Source organism: Ornithodoros turicata, chromosome 7, assembly GCF_037126465.1.
Source record: "Ornithodoros turicata isolate Travis chromosome 7, ASM3712646v1, whole genome shotgun sequence".
In the NCBI taxonomy this organism is placed as follows: Eukaryota; Metazoa; Arthropoda; class Arachnida; order Ixodida; family Argasidae; genus Ornithodoros; species Ornithodoros turicata.
Genome location: NC_088207.1, coordinates 42,771,526 through 42,786,787, shown reverse-complemented (window position 1 = coordinate 42,786,787; position 15,262 = coordinate 42,771,526). Strand labels below are relative to the sequence as shown.

At 48.2% G+C, this 15,262-nt stretch overlaps 2 protein-coding genes across 2 annotated transcripts; both read right to left on the bottom strand.

Moving 5' to 3' along the window:
* Positions 1–1,017: 1,017 nt before the first annotated feature.
* Positions 1,018–11,314, bottom strand: LOC135401152 (solute carrier family 22 member 13-like). Its single transcript, XM_064633364.1, has 10 exons — positions 10,552–11,314; positions 10,299–10,402; positions 9,601–9,758; positions 8,986–9,154; positions 6,330–6,477; positions 6,171–6,262; positions 5,692–5,915; positions 1,516–1,706; positions 1,286–1,425; positions 1,018–1,224 (listed from the first exon to the last, which is right to left on the bottom strand). Exons 1-10 carry the CDS (start codon positions 11,029–11,031, stop codon positions 1,071–1,073), a joined length of 1,860 nt encoding a protein of 619 aa, XP_064489434.1. The 5' UTR covers positions 11,032–11,314; the 3' UTR covers positions 1,018–1,070.
* A 1,969-nt stretch (positions 11,315–13,283) lies between these two features.
* On the bottom strand, positions 13,284–14,984 carry LOC135400610 (neprilysin-1-like). The gene has a single exon (XM_064632442.1). It carries the CDS (start codon positions 14,982–14,984, stop codon positions 13,284–13,286), a length of 1,701 nt encoding a protein of 566 aa, XP_064488512.1.
* Positions 14,985–15,262: the final 278 nt, after the last annotated feature.

Below are 15,262 nucleotides of genomic sequence, written 5' to 3'. Positions count from 1 at the left end.
CTGTTTTGACCTGTCGAAGATAAAGCAAGCGCTCCGGAGCGATCGCTGGCTGCCAGTCGAAGATGCCATAAGAAACGAAAAGTCCGTGTGCGCCAATGGAACGAAGTCATTATCGGGTCATTATCACCCTCGTACAACTCCCTTGAAACGACGCCAACAGCACATGCGTGTAGATTTGATGGCTTATTCTGAATCAAAAGTCGTTCAAGCTCAAGCTGACCCTTTCCCTTTCACTCGTCAACATCCACCTTGTCCTATTTACGACGCGTGCATGTTTATGCACTTTCCATTGGCATTATTAGAGGCATATCCTTAAATATGCCTTCCTTCCATTCGGCAATCGCCTTAAAGTGGCTATCGCAATCCGGAAACGTGTGCATGACAGAATGCTTGGCCTAAGCCTGGCCTAAGCCTCTCTTCCGAAAACAGCTTACACATTAACTTAAAAGGAGCGCCGCGAAGGGCATGCGATTGTCTCAGAGCTCGTCTGCTCCGCGTAAATACGCAGACTTTCGCTCACCAGTGCGAGCCAATCAGACACTCTGCCGCTCTCCGCGACCTGCAGACGCTGTCACACCACGCAAAAGGCTCTCGCTGATTGCCTTGTACGATTGACGTTTTCTCCGATTTCAACAGAGGGATTTCCGCGGCATGCTCTCAACATCCGTCGCCTGCTCTGGCAATGCTTTAGATCAAATTTCACAGAAACAACCCGACTTACCCGCGACGGATTTTATTTTAACTGTGCGATGTATGGTCGATGTATCGTCTGAGAAAGCAGCTAGCGTCACGATGTTCCCTCATTCTCCGATACGACCAAGACATCCGGCACGAAGCGGAGACAACACAGGGCTTCTCCAAGTGCCGCTACATAAGCGTGAAACAAGTAATAAAACTATTTGCTGGTTACATGTATCATAGCGCTCCAACACAGCTATAATGCTAGTATGTATTTCCTACAATCTATTTCTCTGCCCTGAGTGTCAACTTCCGGCTAGTAACATTTGATACAATTCATAAAGTCTCTATATTTAATACATTAATTTAAACATTAAAACATTTAATAAGATTCATAAAGTGTGGTACCCAACGGCGGTGGCTTCTGCTGCTCCGTCCTCAGTCGTATGTACCTGTGGCAGTTGCTCGGTACATGTCAAGCAGCTCGGTGGCGCCGAGCATGTCTCGTACTTCGACAGCGTGCTTTTCGGCATGCTTTTATGGTGCCTGCAAAGCGTGCACTTAAGCATTCCAGTCATTCTCCATACATAAAAATACAATGCATTACTCGATAATGCTTTCCTCCAAATCAGCAAGGTTGTCCGGAAGACGTTTGTCGGCTGTTTCTGGTAGACACATCAGGAAAGCACAGTCTGCGAGACACAGGGCACTCAGGATGTAGTACAATGTCCGCCTCGTCGGTTCAGGCTGTGTGCAGACGCAAGCAAAGGACAGATGCAATCACAAGAGATTGTACGCACGTTTTTTGTTTGTTTGTTTGTAGTTTGTGAAACTCACTATGCGCAGTCTAACCACAGCCAGTATGGTGCCTATCTTGCCAAAGAGAGCGCATGCGCCGAAACCGCGACCACGAATCACTGTTGGTATCACCTCCAGAGTGTACAGGTTAAGGACAACGTGAGATAGTGAGAGCAGGATCTTGCCAGTCAACCATGTCGAGGCGTGTCTGTTGTCTTTAACCAGATCGACTGCAAGGAAAGATCGTATTTGGGGACGCACACTACGCAAAAAGTGCAGTCAGTAAATTCCATCATGTATGAACACCACCACGCATTATGATGGCAAACGGTTCAGAACATTGTGGAGCAAGCAAGGAATTCATCGCTCATGCTCAACTCATTCACCATATTGAGCATGGGTGAGTTTTGAAGGAGGTATGAGCACGATTGATGGCGATGATATTCTGCGTCCCCGAGAAAAGCTGATCCGCAGTAGTGTTTACAGAACGTCTTATGGGGACCAAAGACAACTTGAGGACTGTGACACGGCTCACTACGTAGGGTACTTCAAGAATGAGGAACCAGGCTCTATCCATTCCCCGTTGACGTCATCCTTCCCCTCCCCGTTAATCTTTAGCATTGAATAGAATTTAGTGTAACATTGAAGAGTGCAGTATGTCGTAGAGTCACTAAATAGTGTGTGGTGATGTCAGTCAGAAATATAATAGGATGAACTCACGGGACGTTTGTGATTTTTGAAGATTGCAGTATATCCTTGAAGCTTAGGAAAGATGACTCAAGGATGGTGCTTCAAGTTCACACCAGCTTGCTTGCCACCTCCTACTATGTTTATTCACACTAAAATTCACGTTGGCAGCTACAACAGGTTAAGAACGATCTAAAACCGACGTTTCGGGACCCATACGGGTTCCATCCTCAGAGCGAAAAGAGCCGTCCTGGAGTCCGGACCCGTCATTTATCGAACAAGGGGGCGTAACAGTCGGGAAGCGGACCAGGATATGTTTGTGTATGCATCCCTTTTTCTTTATCTTGAAGGTCGAACCCGTACAGGTTCCGAAACGTCGGTTTCAGATTGTTTTTAACCTGCTGTAGCTGCCAGTCTGCATTTTAGTGTGAATAAACCTGGACCTGGCATCTGGACCATATTTAACCTTCTATTATGTTCTTCGGGTTTATGATATCTGGGATGTATGATTTCTTGGCTGTTCGCAGTTTAAGCTCTTCGGGAATTCGGGTAACGGACAGGAAAGTCTTTCTGGGATGGGTGGGTCCGGGTCAATCTCTTAGGAAGTCAGCTTGCATTCTCAAGCACCGGGCACTTCCCTGTTCATCGTAAGAGTTTCCACATAGCATTTCGGATCAACTTCCGGGATTTTCCGTCATCACGATGTCGATAGCACTGCTACGTGTCCAGTTGGCTGAGGGCATGAATACCTTAATGGCTTATTTCGAGGTACTGTGGTTTGTCTTTCCAGCAATAAAAGGTACGTGTTGGGCTCTTGGCATGAACAGTAGAGTGTTTTCACCCTGTAGCGATGGACTGCAATTGAATACTATTCACTAAGTAGAGAACGAAACAAAGCCTCTCCGTATTCATATTTAAAACAGCCTTTAAGAACATAGTGGCGCAAGGCGCCATCATTCGGACGTACAGCTTCCGCATTCAAGAAGACTCGCGAACACGAACGACGTCAAATTTCAACTAAAGAAAACACATGAAAAACTTATCCAAAAAGTGTGATACGAATGCCAATCGTGGAAGGTAGATTGTTCGCTATAAGTGTAACGAGACTGGATACCTGTTAAGATGCTTTAAGCCCAAAGTTGTGTTTTCGCATACGCCACGAGAATATTGCGCTGCTAATGCCATATATGCGGGGGCTAGAGGTCAAAGTGCCTCCAGGCAGCACCCCAATGTGGGTCCCAGGCTGGACAAATATAGGCTATCTCGGATTCCCAATGTTGGCCCAATTTTACAATTGCAACCCTGCCCAAGCAAGGCTTAATATTGGCAGCCGATATTCAGCTCCAGTACTGCCAATGTGCAGCCCATATTGCCGAGGCAGCAGCTCGATATTGGCCGGACATTAGTCCCATACTGGGTAAATGCTAAATCAGTATATAGTATATATATGGGCCCATATTGCCAAGTTTGAGCCAATATGGGGTAAGTCATGGCAAAACGGGTCCCATATCGGACCCGTGTCGCAATTGCTCAGCCAATATGGGCCCCCAATATTGTGCGCTGCCTGGGATATTATTTGTCCTACTGCTATATGTAGACCATATTGTACAGTTGCATCAAATATTATTTGGTCGACGGCAATATGTAGATCATATTTATAACTTTCATCCAATGTTATTTACTCGACGGATATATGTACATCATATTGACCGTTGCACCCAATATTATTTGGACGACGGCTATATGTACGCCATATTGCCCAGTTGCATCCAGTATTATTTGGTCGACGGATGTACGCAAACAATATTAGCAGTTTTCAGCTAATATTCGTTGGTCGACGGCTGTATGTAGACCATGTTGCCCACTTTAATTCAACATTATTTGTTCCACGGCTATATCTAGTCCTAACTGCCCAGCTGCATCCAATATTATTCGGTCGATGGATATATGTAAACAATATTAGTAGTTTTCAGCCAGTAGTCGTTGGTCGGTGGCTACATGTAGACCATACTGCCCATTTTCATCCAATATTGTTCTGTCGCCGGCAATATGTAGACCATATTGCCCATTTTCATCCAATATTCTTCGGTCGCCGGCAATATGTGAACCCACATTTCGAACTTCGATGGAATATGGTTTGACTAACCGGTATATGTAAACATTGCCAGTTTTCAGTCAACTTTCTTTTGACGACGGGTATATGTAGACCACATTGCCCACTTTGAGTCATTGTTGTTTGAACACCAGCTATATTCGGACCGCATTGCCCGCTTCCATCTGATATGGTTTGCTTATCGGCTATATGTAGACCACATTGCCCAATTTCAGCCGATATCGCTTGTTTCATGGCTATATGGCGACTACATTTCCTGTGACCAGCGAATATTGACCGGCTGATGGCAACCTTGGACCAACGTTCCCACGCAACAACGATTATTGGAAGAATAATGGTAAGCGTGGTCCAATATAGGACCGGTAGTTCCAGTCTCCTGACAATAATGGACCTGGATAGTGTGCTGCCTGGGCCACTACGGACTAAATCTCGTGTCTTCTGAATCCTACCACAGTTATGCCACTGAAATCTTCTTGTCACACTTGACGTTCCTCCAAAATATTTTGGCTCTACGTGACGCGAAAGCTTAATTTTTATTTTTGAGAACTGTGATGTCATGTTAGGCTTCGAGGGAGCGCCCGGCTCTCATCTGGCAATATTGTTGCCCTTCGCGTCTTCCCGGGGGCTCAATTTTTGCACTCCGTTAGCGGAGCCCCACGTGACATGTCATCCGACCGCTCCGGCCTTCGAGAAAACACAAAGGAAGGAGAAGACATCTCTCCTATTTTCCCCTCTTTCGATCAGTGTCACGTGACCCACCCCGGACGCCGGCGTCGTTGCTAGGAGACGAGTGCCCTCTCCAGAACATGCCATCTTGCAATTTGTGGGCTTACGATTACGTCTCCCGCTCCTCGCGTCATCGAAACTTGTGGAGGCTCAGCAGACCTTCAAAAATTGGCACAAATGCGCAGCGTTCGTAAGCAGGATTGAAATTTCGCGTATAGAATCTAAAGTAAAGTAAAGTAAAGTAACTAAAGTAAACGCTGTTTTCCGAGTCCGGAGTGGCACCTGCAGAGTTGTGCGTTATTCGGACGCTACCATGGATGTGATTGATCCGCCGTATGCGAGGACTGAAGATTACGCAGGCGAATGCGCATGGATTAAACAGGTGAGAGAACAACAAAATGTATGTGTGCCTATGGCAAATGTCTGTGTCCATTTGGCGAGCTGCACACGGAAGTCGCTGTTTCTCGAAATTTGTCAGAGTCGCGTACCCGTACCTTTTTTTCCAAATCGGTCCGAACAGCTGTTGAAGGCGGTGGTTCAGGCGCTAACGCGATGGAAGGCAAGGGAACTTGCGTCACAGTTTGAAATACGATGTAGGAAGGTTGGAATCGCGCGAAATCGCGTATGCTTGGTAAACGCTCCTTAGCACAGGCATCCGTACTCGCTTTTAATAGCTCATGTGCACTCACCATCGTACAGCAGCAATGTAGGGAAGCAGAACAGGCCACACGAGAGCATGTAAAGAGCGGATGGCCACTTGCGACCCAAATGAGCGTTGCTGAGAAGGGCCAGGATGAACGTCGCAGTTTGGCACAGCACGTTCGCCACCTCACTCGTTATCATATATGTAGTATCCCCTATAAATCCAGCAGCTGACATAGCGAAGCAGTAAAAGGCGAAGGCATTGGCCAGCCTAGAGTATAAATAAGACATTAAAGGGGTTACGCAAGACAACGGCAACAGCGTGAGCTTCTGGCCTCAATATGACATGGGCCACTTCTGTCCGTAACTCTTTAGCAGGTGTCGTGCTGACAGGGTTATAACGTGCAGTGTCTACGACAGTTGGTACAGTTTCTGCTTATGAAGAATAGCATGGAGCTTGCGTGCAAAATCTAGCAAGAACGCCGAAGTACGTGCGACGTTTACCTCGTGCTGAAACTTTGCTTACCATGAAAGGCACAGGGTGACCATAATTAACAAAACCTTGGGGTTGTGGGTATCGATCCACGAATCGTACAGTGGAGGTGTCGGAGCACACTGCTGGAAACACAGCAACATAAGTGAACGGTCCGTTCTCCACAAGGTAACACTTGGTAGGTCTCAGTACCCTGACTATTTCGTCCAGGTGATCGTTCCATTTATGAGTAACTTCCTTGATGTTAACGTTGTTCTTTATAGCGGCGAAGAAGATGACTGCCTTCGCCCCTCTTACGTCTCGCAGCGCGACGAGCCACCGCGGTGATTCCACGATAACCCTGTCGAAGAACCACAGAAATGAGACTGGTGCAGTGACGTCATGTTTGGTCAGGTGACATTGGAAAACCTATTGCCGTACCGGAGTTACAGTAGGAGGGCATGCCGTGAGTTATTGCGGTATGCATGCAATTACGAGAGAAAATTGCAAAAACATACTCTGCTGCCTCATTCGGCCCACAGAAAGACGCCTGTGACGCATCCCCATGTTTTCCAATGTTATGTGGCTCCAAGGCGTGCAAAGGCTGCGCGCGACGTCACGTGCACAAGCCTCATTACATAAAACGAAAGGGAGGATGTAGAAGAACAGAGGCCTTGTATATTTTTTTTCTGGTGTACAGATCGAAAATGTACCGAAACAGGACAGCGTCGAGCACGCCGCGTAGGTGAACTATGCCGTGGTGTGGCGGTGCGAATGCGATTAACGGCTCTCTGCACTCGCCCTTCAACCATGCCAAACAAGAGCATTCGTGAACTGAATAATCATTACTACGTACAAACATCGTTGTACTCAATAATTGTTGACCAGCGACATGGCCGGGCGGATTAAGGCGTCCCGCCCGTTGGTGGTAGCCACGGTCGTGCTGAAGACTGGGAGGTGGTGGGTTCGAATCCTACCACCGGCTGTGCTGTCTGAGGTTTTCCCTGGGTTTTCCGAAGAATTTTCAGAAGAATGTCGGCACAGTTCCCCCTGACGTCGGCCCAGGACGCATACTAACCCCTCTGTCCCCGGTCTCGGTTTGGGACTTCTCGACTTATCCCCGTATTGCACCCACGGGTTCAATTGTTGCCAACATTTGTCCCCACGAAGCAGGCCTCCTGCCTCACATTCATTCAAGCCAAAGTTTCACGTTCCGGGTCATGCTAACAGATTTTCCGACAGCCATATTTTCGTAGCCATTAATCGTCGAACTTCTATATAGCGCACTGCACTCTTCCTTGAAGCACACTAGAATTTCGAATCACTGACAACCAATACGATTTTCAACCTGCAGTGAGTTACTATCACGCATTCAGCAGAGCATAGTGCTCACAAGCATGAAACAAGAACCAACAAATTATTGGAGAAATGCGCCTGCTGCCGCGAACATGAGATGCACGCACATACAGCACAGATAAATGTGGGAGGCACGGATGCTTCCGAAGCAAGTCACGGAAACGTCGTGACAACAAAACTTGACCAAAACAAGGTGGTCTCTCACCTTGAGTAACGTTAGGACAACAGGGAAGCATAAAACGCCGGCCATCCTCTCTAGCACACAAACACAACGCGGTACTGTCACATCCCAATAACGAAGAGAGGCCGTATGTATTCACTGTGACCTGATAAAGGTAGCAAATCAAACGCCCCGACAGGAGCCCCCTCCTCCTCTCTCAGGTCCTCTTCTAGTCGCGGGAGAGATAACCTCTGGCACGTTGCGCCTTTCTCCCCCAGGGACATCAGTGAGGCCAGGACGAAGATAGTGCATCATGCATCACCATGACTCAAACGAGCGCGGTGGTTATCAGATAATTTCCATTCGATAGAGTAAATTCGAAAGAGAAAAATGTGACCACCCGAGATACTACAGGACAGCGAACGTTTGTGTGGGCGTGTTGGAGCACGTGCCACTTCGGTTGCTTTCGACGGCATTCCAACTTTGCACGAACGCTCGTGGGGAGAATTAATGGCGAATTCGGGTGGTCGTTCCGTGGCGACACGGCCTAGCGCTCCGAAATTGCTGGGTCACGTGACCTTTGCCACCCGAACATAAGTGCCAAGGATAGTAGCTTTAGAGGCTTGGGTTACGCTTGGGACGTCGTGGTTGCCAGTCTTCGGGTTCCGTCGTCTGCTAACCCACGTGAACTTTGACGTGTGGGCCAATAAGGTCCCTCGCCACCCTCGTGATGCGGATGTGACGATATCGGACAACGTGCATCAGATAGAGTTGGGCAATCCTCTGCATCGAGGCCGTGCGAAAAAAGTGCTAGCTGGCAAATTTTTGGCGCTCGGAAGGCGCTACGTGAACATGCGACATCTGGCAAAACTGGCGAGAAAAGGCGGGATCTGGATAAACAACAAAAAAAAAGTTGCCACGAAATGACTACCCGAATTCGCGAGATTCGCTAAAATACTACGTCACAAAAATATCGCATTAAACGCGCATACCTGACGCGATCGCGGCGCACTGGACGCGAAAACCAGTGCTGTTCGATCTGTTCGAGTATGGAATTCTACATTGCCTAACACACATTGCATAGTTGCTTTCAAAGTATGACAGTGATAAAGCAGGTGAGTTGGCAAATATGTAACATGATGAACCAACTAATGAAGAATTAGACGGGACACACTAATCCCACGTTAGCGACTCGATCGTCAGTGTTCCTAGCACTGGTCCATCATGTCAAGACTAAGATAAATTTTGCCGTCCGCAAAGTGTCCGCAAAACTATTTGGGGATCTTTAACCCACTGTAGATGCTGAAGACATTCGCCTGACTGTGTTTTGGCATATTAAACGTGCATACTTACTCTATACCAACAATTAGCAGCACAGTCGGAATCAAGATAAAGAACTGGACCGCCAGCCAGTTGTCCTGGTACAGCACCAGGGGCCAGATGAACAAGTATCCCACACCGTGCATCATCAGCACAGATACGACGGCACGAGATCTCGCGTGCTGGCTCGTGACCTCAGCAACTGAAAAAAAAATAAATACATATCTACGTAGACAAAATTATTGCGCGTTGTCAGTTGAAGCAATCAAATCTGTATAATACAATCAAAAATTTAAATGACCCATCAAACGGACTGAGTCATACGCAGGGTACTGTGGACAACACCGTGGTCCGATTGGTCGAACGTTGAGGAGATTCCTCCCTCGTGTACTCACTTGTCTTCGGCAGTGCTTCGGGAACGCGCATCCTGAACGCTGCTCGTGCGTGGAACACAGGCAAAGCTAATGAGCACGGTGCTGGGGCACTTCCTTACCGTTCGTGCGTTTGGGCAGTGTTCAAAAATCCGAGAAAGAGCATAGAGGTACAATTTGCTATCTTTTGCGACCTCACCGCGTGTATAGTCCTGTGCGCGAGAAATGTGCTATGTCGGTAACGTGGCTAATGTAGTAAGGATACAGATACCCGTACGCATAATGAGGCCGGTGTTGCAGACGCTCTCCAAGCCAAAGCCAACGAAGAAACGCCACGCCAAGAAACTGAGCATATGATATGGGATCCCGAGTATGGCAAAGCCAGAACACAGCAAAACGAAGGTGTTGAACAGTATCACTGGTTGACGGCCCAACCTTGAAGATGAAATACTGTGTCGGTTCAATTACTCGAGATCATGTGCACATGTACTGTTGAGGACACGGTTAGCTAAAATCGCCTGTCAGTACTTCGCCGTCCCATATTACCTCTGTTGCGCTTGAAAGTGTTGAGCCAATATTGCGTTTGAAGGTAGACCATGTGCTGCACGTGTTTATTACTCGAAAGAAATAGTCTTGCAACACCTGGAGATTTGAGATGAGATAAACCACGGAGTGCTGATGTTAGACAACAGTGTCCCCTACAGTACAGTGCTGGACAAAAGTTTACGGAACACGCTCAGGCGCATTCCTTCCTCAGAGTGGTACGCTAGCAGCGATTGGTACCGTACGAACTTGCAAACAGGTGACTGGGTTACCTAGGCACATGCATGTCTAAGGCCGTATACGGTCCCATTCACTGCCAGCGTGTCATTCTGAGGAAGGAATGCGTCGGAGCGTGTTCCATAAACTTTTGTCCAGCACTGTACATGTGCAGGAATTGATTGTCCTTGAGAGAGTACTCTGTGTGCAACTCACAAGTCCGATGCGGTCCCTGACACGAAATCAGAGACCAAACTTCCCGTGAAGAACAGGGCGTCGATGAGGACGACCATCCATTCCCGCTGACAGACCAAATCAAACTGCAAAAGGACGGCAGTACGACAGTATGAGCCAGTAACAGAAAGCAGAAAAATGAAGCACTGGCATCCGTCGCCAGTTTGCAGCTCCACTCGCTTCTTCCTGTGCGCCTTGATCGCACATTTGAAACTGAAACGACCACGGAGCTTACCTCGTCACGGAACGTACGAGTGGACTTGTCCTTGTTGTATACCCAGATGTTACACGAAGCCTTCGTCCGGTTTGCTACGTAGATGTGACACCTGTCTGGGGACCCGTCGGAGCTTCTGGGTATGCATAGCTCCAGCCATTGTCCTTCGGTCAAATTTGATTCGGGAGGCTGAGCGCACCAATAATCTATGTCGCGAATGAATATCGCAGATAGGTACGTATGCAGCGAGCTCACGAAGAAGACTAGAAGCACGAAGTAGAAGACGTGTGCTTGGAATGGTCCCGATGTGCCGTAATAGTCGTCGAGGTCCCCGGAAGGATGTGGACACCTGAATGATTGTGCTGTCAGCTGGACAGATGGTTCTTCGGCTTCTACGTACGGCGGGCTCGCTGTAGACGCGTAGGAGTGCCAGGCAATGTTGCATGACGGTTTTGGAGCTTCCTTACTTCCAGCCTTGGGGTTGTTGTACCAGCGTGTCATGTTCTAGATCGCCTGGTAGGCCTGCTCGCTTCGTTCTCGTTCTTTCTCTAGCGGAAGCGAGGAACATGCTCACGTGGAAGGTGTGCCACAGAGCGACGAAGTAGAAGAACGAGTCTTTTGGCACCACGACCTACCACTTCTAGTAGTAGTAGTAGGTCGTGGTTTGCACAGCACATCGCAATGGTGTAGGGGTGGTGTGTAAGCACCCCCAGCACCGTGGGTGGCCAAACCGGCCTCTATAGAAATGTCTAATTGCGAATTCGGCTGGTCATTTCGTGGCAACTTTTTTTTGCCAGACCCCGAGAAATGATGACCGCTTGGTGAAAACGCAGCAATCTCGCATGTTAGCGTAGCGCTTTCCGAGCACCCGGAACTTGCCAGCTAGCACTTTTTCCGTCCGGTCTCGATATGACCGGGCAGCGAATCGCTCAACTATAACCGGTGTCGTCACATCCGCACTGTGAGGGAGGGTGGCGAGCGTGGCGTACATGAACTTCAACCTGCGGGCCAATGCGAGCCGCATTGGCCCGCACGTCGAAGTTCGCCTGGGTCAGCAGACGAACCCGAAGGTGAGCGTGACCACGATGCCCCTAGCGTGATCCAAGCGACTAAAACAGCTCGATTCGTAACAGCTCGATTCCTAGCACATCCTCGGGTGGCAACTGCCACGTGACCCAGCGCGGGCAGACTAGCAATTTCCGAGCGCTCGGCCGTTTTGCCACATTTTGACCAAGCAAATTCGCTATTAATGTGAAGATTAGGAATAGACTAGTATTCTTCCACTTGGATTCCTGTAGCTCAGTTAATATTATGCAGGTACACGACAAGTGGACGTCTATTCTGCTCACGATATACACAATTGCATACCATACTAGAATTTGCCTACTTACACTTTACAAAATTTAGGCTATATACTCTCAGCCTAGATTGCGAAATTTATACATAATTTGTAACCTTGCCACCAGCACATATTTATGCATACATTGCCACAGAACGCTTTTCGCATGTTGTTTCGTATGTGTTGCCCCGCTGTTATGTAAGCCCAGTGGTTCTAAATTTATGTTATTCAGGGGAACTCGTGATCGCTCGACCATGATCCTTCAAGAAGACCGAGATACACGGACAGAGAAGGCGAAACACACAAGCTCTTGGTCCCTTCTCTGTCCGTATCTCTCTGTCTTCTTCATGGATCTACACCAGCTAGCCTGCACCCTTTCCCTTGCTAGAGCTTGACTTCGAGGAACCTTCTTCTACACAATGATATCACAATGCATGGATCAGGCGGTGATATTGCATTGTCGGTGGTGCCAACAATGTGCTGACAATATAGCTGCTGGCTGTACTCTTTACAATGAGCGTCAGTCGTGGTAACCTGGTCCAGGATCTCGGTGCAAGCCCCAGCGCCAACGAAGAGATGTCGTGCACGGTCAGATGCCAAATCTGTCTGAAAGCAAGCCTTGGTACCCAAGTATCACGTTGTTACGTACTGGTATGGTAATACTGGTTTGTTGAGCTTCGTGTCAGCCACACTGGTATCGCGGGAGTTCGATGGTTCGCTTGTACAACACGCATGGTGCGGAATAAACTCAGTTCCTGCTAACAGTCTCCTTACTGCCTCGACATTGATACACGTACGCAGAACCCCTGTTGAGAACCAGTGATGTAAGCGGGAGAGGGGAGGCGATAGCTCCACCACCAAATCATCAGGTTTCCTTCTCGCTCCTTCGACAAAGACCACCACCCTCACCCATGAACCGGATGCGCATTTGTAGAACAACCATCTCTATAGTTTTCTATTTTTTCATCCATCCGTCCATTAGTGCACCGTAGGCTGATGTCCCGCAGCACAACCATGGTCGCGTGCAACCCAAGGGCGCTGCATGTGGATCTTCATGCCTCAGTCTTTAGCGAAACTATAATTGATCGAAAATACTTTTCGCACTGTCATGGTTATTATTTAACACAGATTATAAAACAGGAAAATATTACTCTACCAAACTTTGGCACTGCCACGCCTACAACAAGCGCCACATGAGCTGGACTTTATTGGCACGTAAATACATCGTGGATAATTTTTTTTTCGTAAGTTTAAATATTTAAAAATTTACACAGTATATTACACGATACTCTCAACCTCTTCTATTTCTAAGACACAAAATGCGAGAACTACCGTGCACCAGTTCCGACAATCATGCGTTTCACATTCTTACAAATTATATTGACAGCGTAGACACACGTCACGCACACGTATTTCATGCTCCAAAGATACTGCATCGCTTCGAAGGGTTCACTGGCGCACCGGCTGAGCAAAAGAAAGCCTCACTAAACTCTTTCATGTTCATAGCCGGCAAGTTGCAGCGCATTGCTGCTGAAGGATATCGCTGGTTGGGGGATACTTTGTCCTTTAACAGGGAGCAGTAGGAGAAGCACCCGCTGGCAAAAAATAGCTGGTCTGATGCATACTCGTCTCGACGGGGTTCTTTCCGTAGCATGCTGTATGCTTTGTAGGCAACCTCGATGCCCGCGCTGTCAGCGAAGACCTGTCCAATAGAGGCGTTGCCAAGGGTTGTACTTTTTCCCGCCTCGTTCACTTGATTTTTCAGACACGACAGCATCTCCTCAACAACACCGCGTGCTTTGTCGGTAAACAAGTCCACTCTCTCTCCAGTGCGGCTAAGAGAAGCTTCGTTCGGATCAAAGGCGTGCATTATTTCGTGACCCACAACGCGACCAATGCTACCGTAGTTCACAGCGTCCAGAAGCTCAGACGACACGAAAGGGGCTTGCAAGATCGCACCAGGTATTACCATCATGTGGAACATCGGTAGGTAGTAGGCGTTTACTATGATCAGTGGTATCTCCATGTCATCCCGGCGTACCTTCGGTTGGCCGTGCGTTGGACGCAGTAGCTGTTTGCGCATGGCCAGTTTCTTTTGATTGGATTCCAGGTAATCTACAATGAAAGGCTTCTCGAAGGAAGGCAAGAATGAATGGTGCTCATTCAATGTAGATCGATTGGTAAGATGCGACGGAAACGCAACCACATCGATGATCGTCGAAAGTCGTTCCACTGCCTTCGCCCGCGACGGATCATCCAGCCATGAAACAGTGGCCAAAGATAAATAGGCGGCCCTGCGAATGTTGTTGCTCAGGACGATGGTGTAGTTTACGGTTGATGGATCAAGAATTTCGTCGAACAGCAGCTGGGCAACGGCAAACGGTGCAAGAGTATGCATGGTTGCGAGGCAGCTAGCACCAGCATTCATGAGGCCGACGTTCTTGGAAAAGTTTGGGTTTTTGTAAAAGCACGTCATCTGGGCGTGCGAGAACGCGTGTGCAAGCATCATAACCGTACTAAAGCCCAAATAGAGCATCAAATCAGCCATTTTCAATTTGTACAGTATTAGTAGCGAAGATGCCATCGAAAGAGGAGCAGAGGACGTGATAAGCACCTCGTCGTCATCGACCACACCCATCCCCTCTGGAAGGTGCCTGTTGATTGTGCTTATCCACACGTCAGATTTGATGTTGGGAGTTATATTTCGTAGTTCCCGGTACTTTGTGTAAAATGGAAGCTCCTCTTTTTGGTCGAACGAGGCCACGTGACGCAGGTCCTGGTGCACTTGCCTCACCTTCACAGCTAGTGTGTGCTTGCCGATAGCTGACGAGTCAAAGGTGGCGATACATTCTTCGATAGCCTCTATTCCGAGTCGCTCCACTACTTCGGCTACCGGATTGGCCACAGTCGTTGTGAAGATTAAAGAATATCGATCGTCTGTCCTCAGATAGGGTGCTAACGAGAGTCCAAAGACGGTGTGAATATCCATGTCTAATGACATGCCCACCAAGAACTCCAGGAGGTCGAAGGTATTCGGCACTGACAATGACGGCCAATCGTATCCGTACTTGACAAAGAGCGCCTTAATGACGTCGTTGTGGTTTTCTTGGTTCATATAAACCGATACGCAGCTTTGAAATCCCAGCGCTACTTTGTCAACGGCAGAGGAGGATGCATTTTCGCGAGGCCTTTGCAGTGCTTCGAAAAGCGTAATGAATGTTCTTGACTGAAGGATCCAAAATTGATCAGGAACCGCGCCCGCGTGCAGTGTCCAACGACCACAGATATGGTTGTAGAAATTGCTACAAGGATCGATGGTTCTGTCAATGCTTCTCGAAAGCTCAGCTCTGAAGTTGTAGCAGCGTACGGGATGGTTGCAGAAGGGATATTTCA

Coding starts and splice junctions, on each gene's coding strand:
- LOC135401152 (XM_064633364.1), bottom strand. CDS start 11,031: ATGACACGCTGGTACAACAACCCCAAGGCTGGAAGTAAGGAAGCTCCA. Junction 10,403..10,551: donor CTCGTACGTTCCGTGACGAG/GTAAGCTCCGTG, acceptor GTCCTTTTGCAG/TTTGATTTGGTCTGTCAGCG. Junction 1,426..1,515: donor CTGTGGTTAGACTGCGCATA/GTGAGTTTCACA, acceptor GTCTGCACACAG/CCTGAACCGACGAGGCGGAC.
- LOC135400610 (XM_064632442.1), bottom strand. CDS start 14,984: ATGAACCAAGAAAACCACAACGACGTCATTAAGGCGCTCTTTGTCAAG.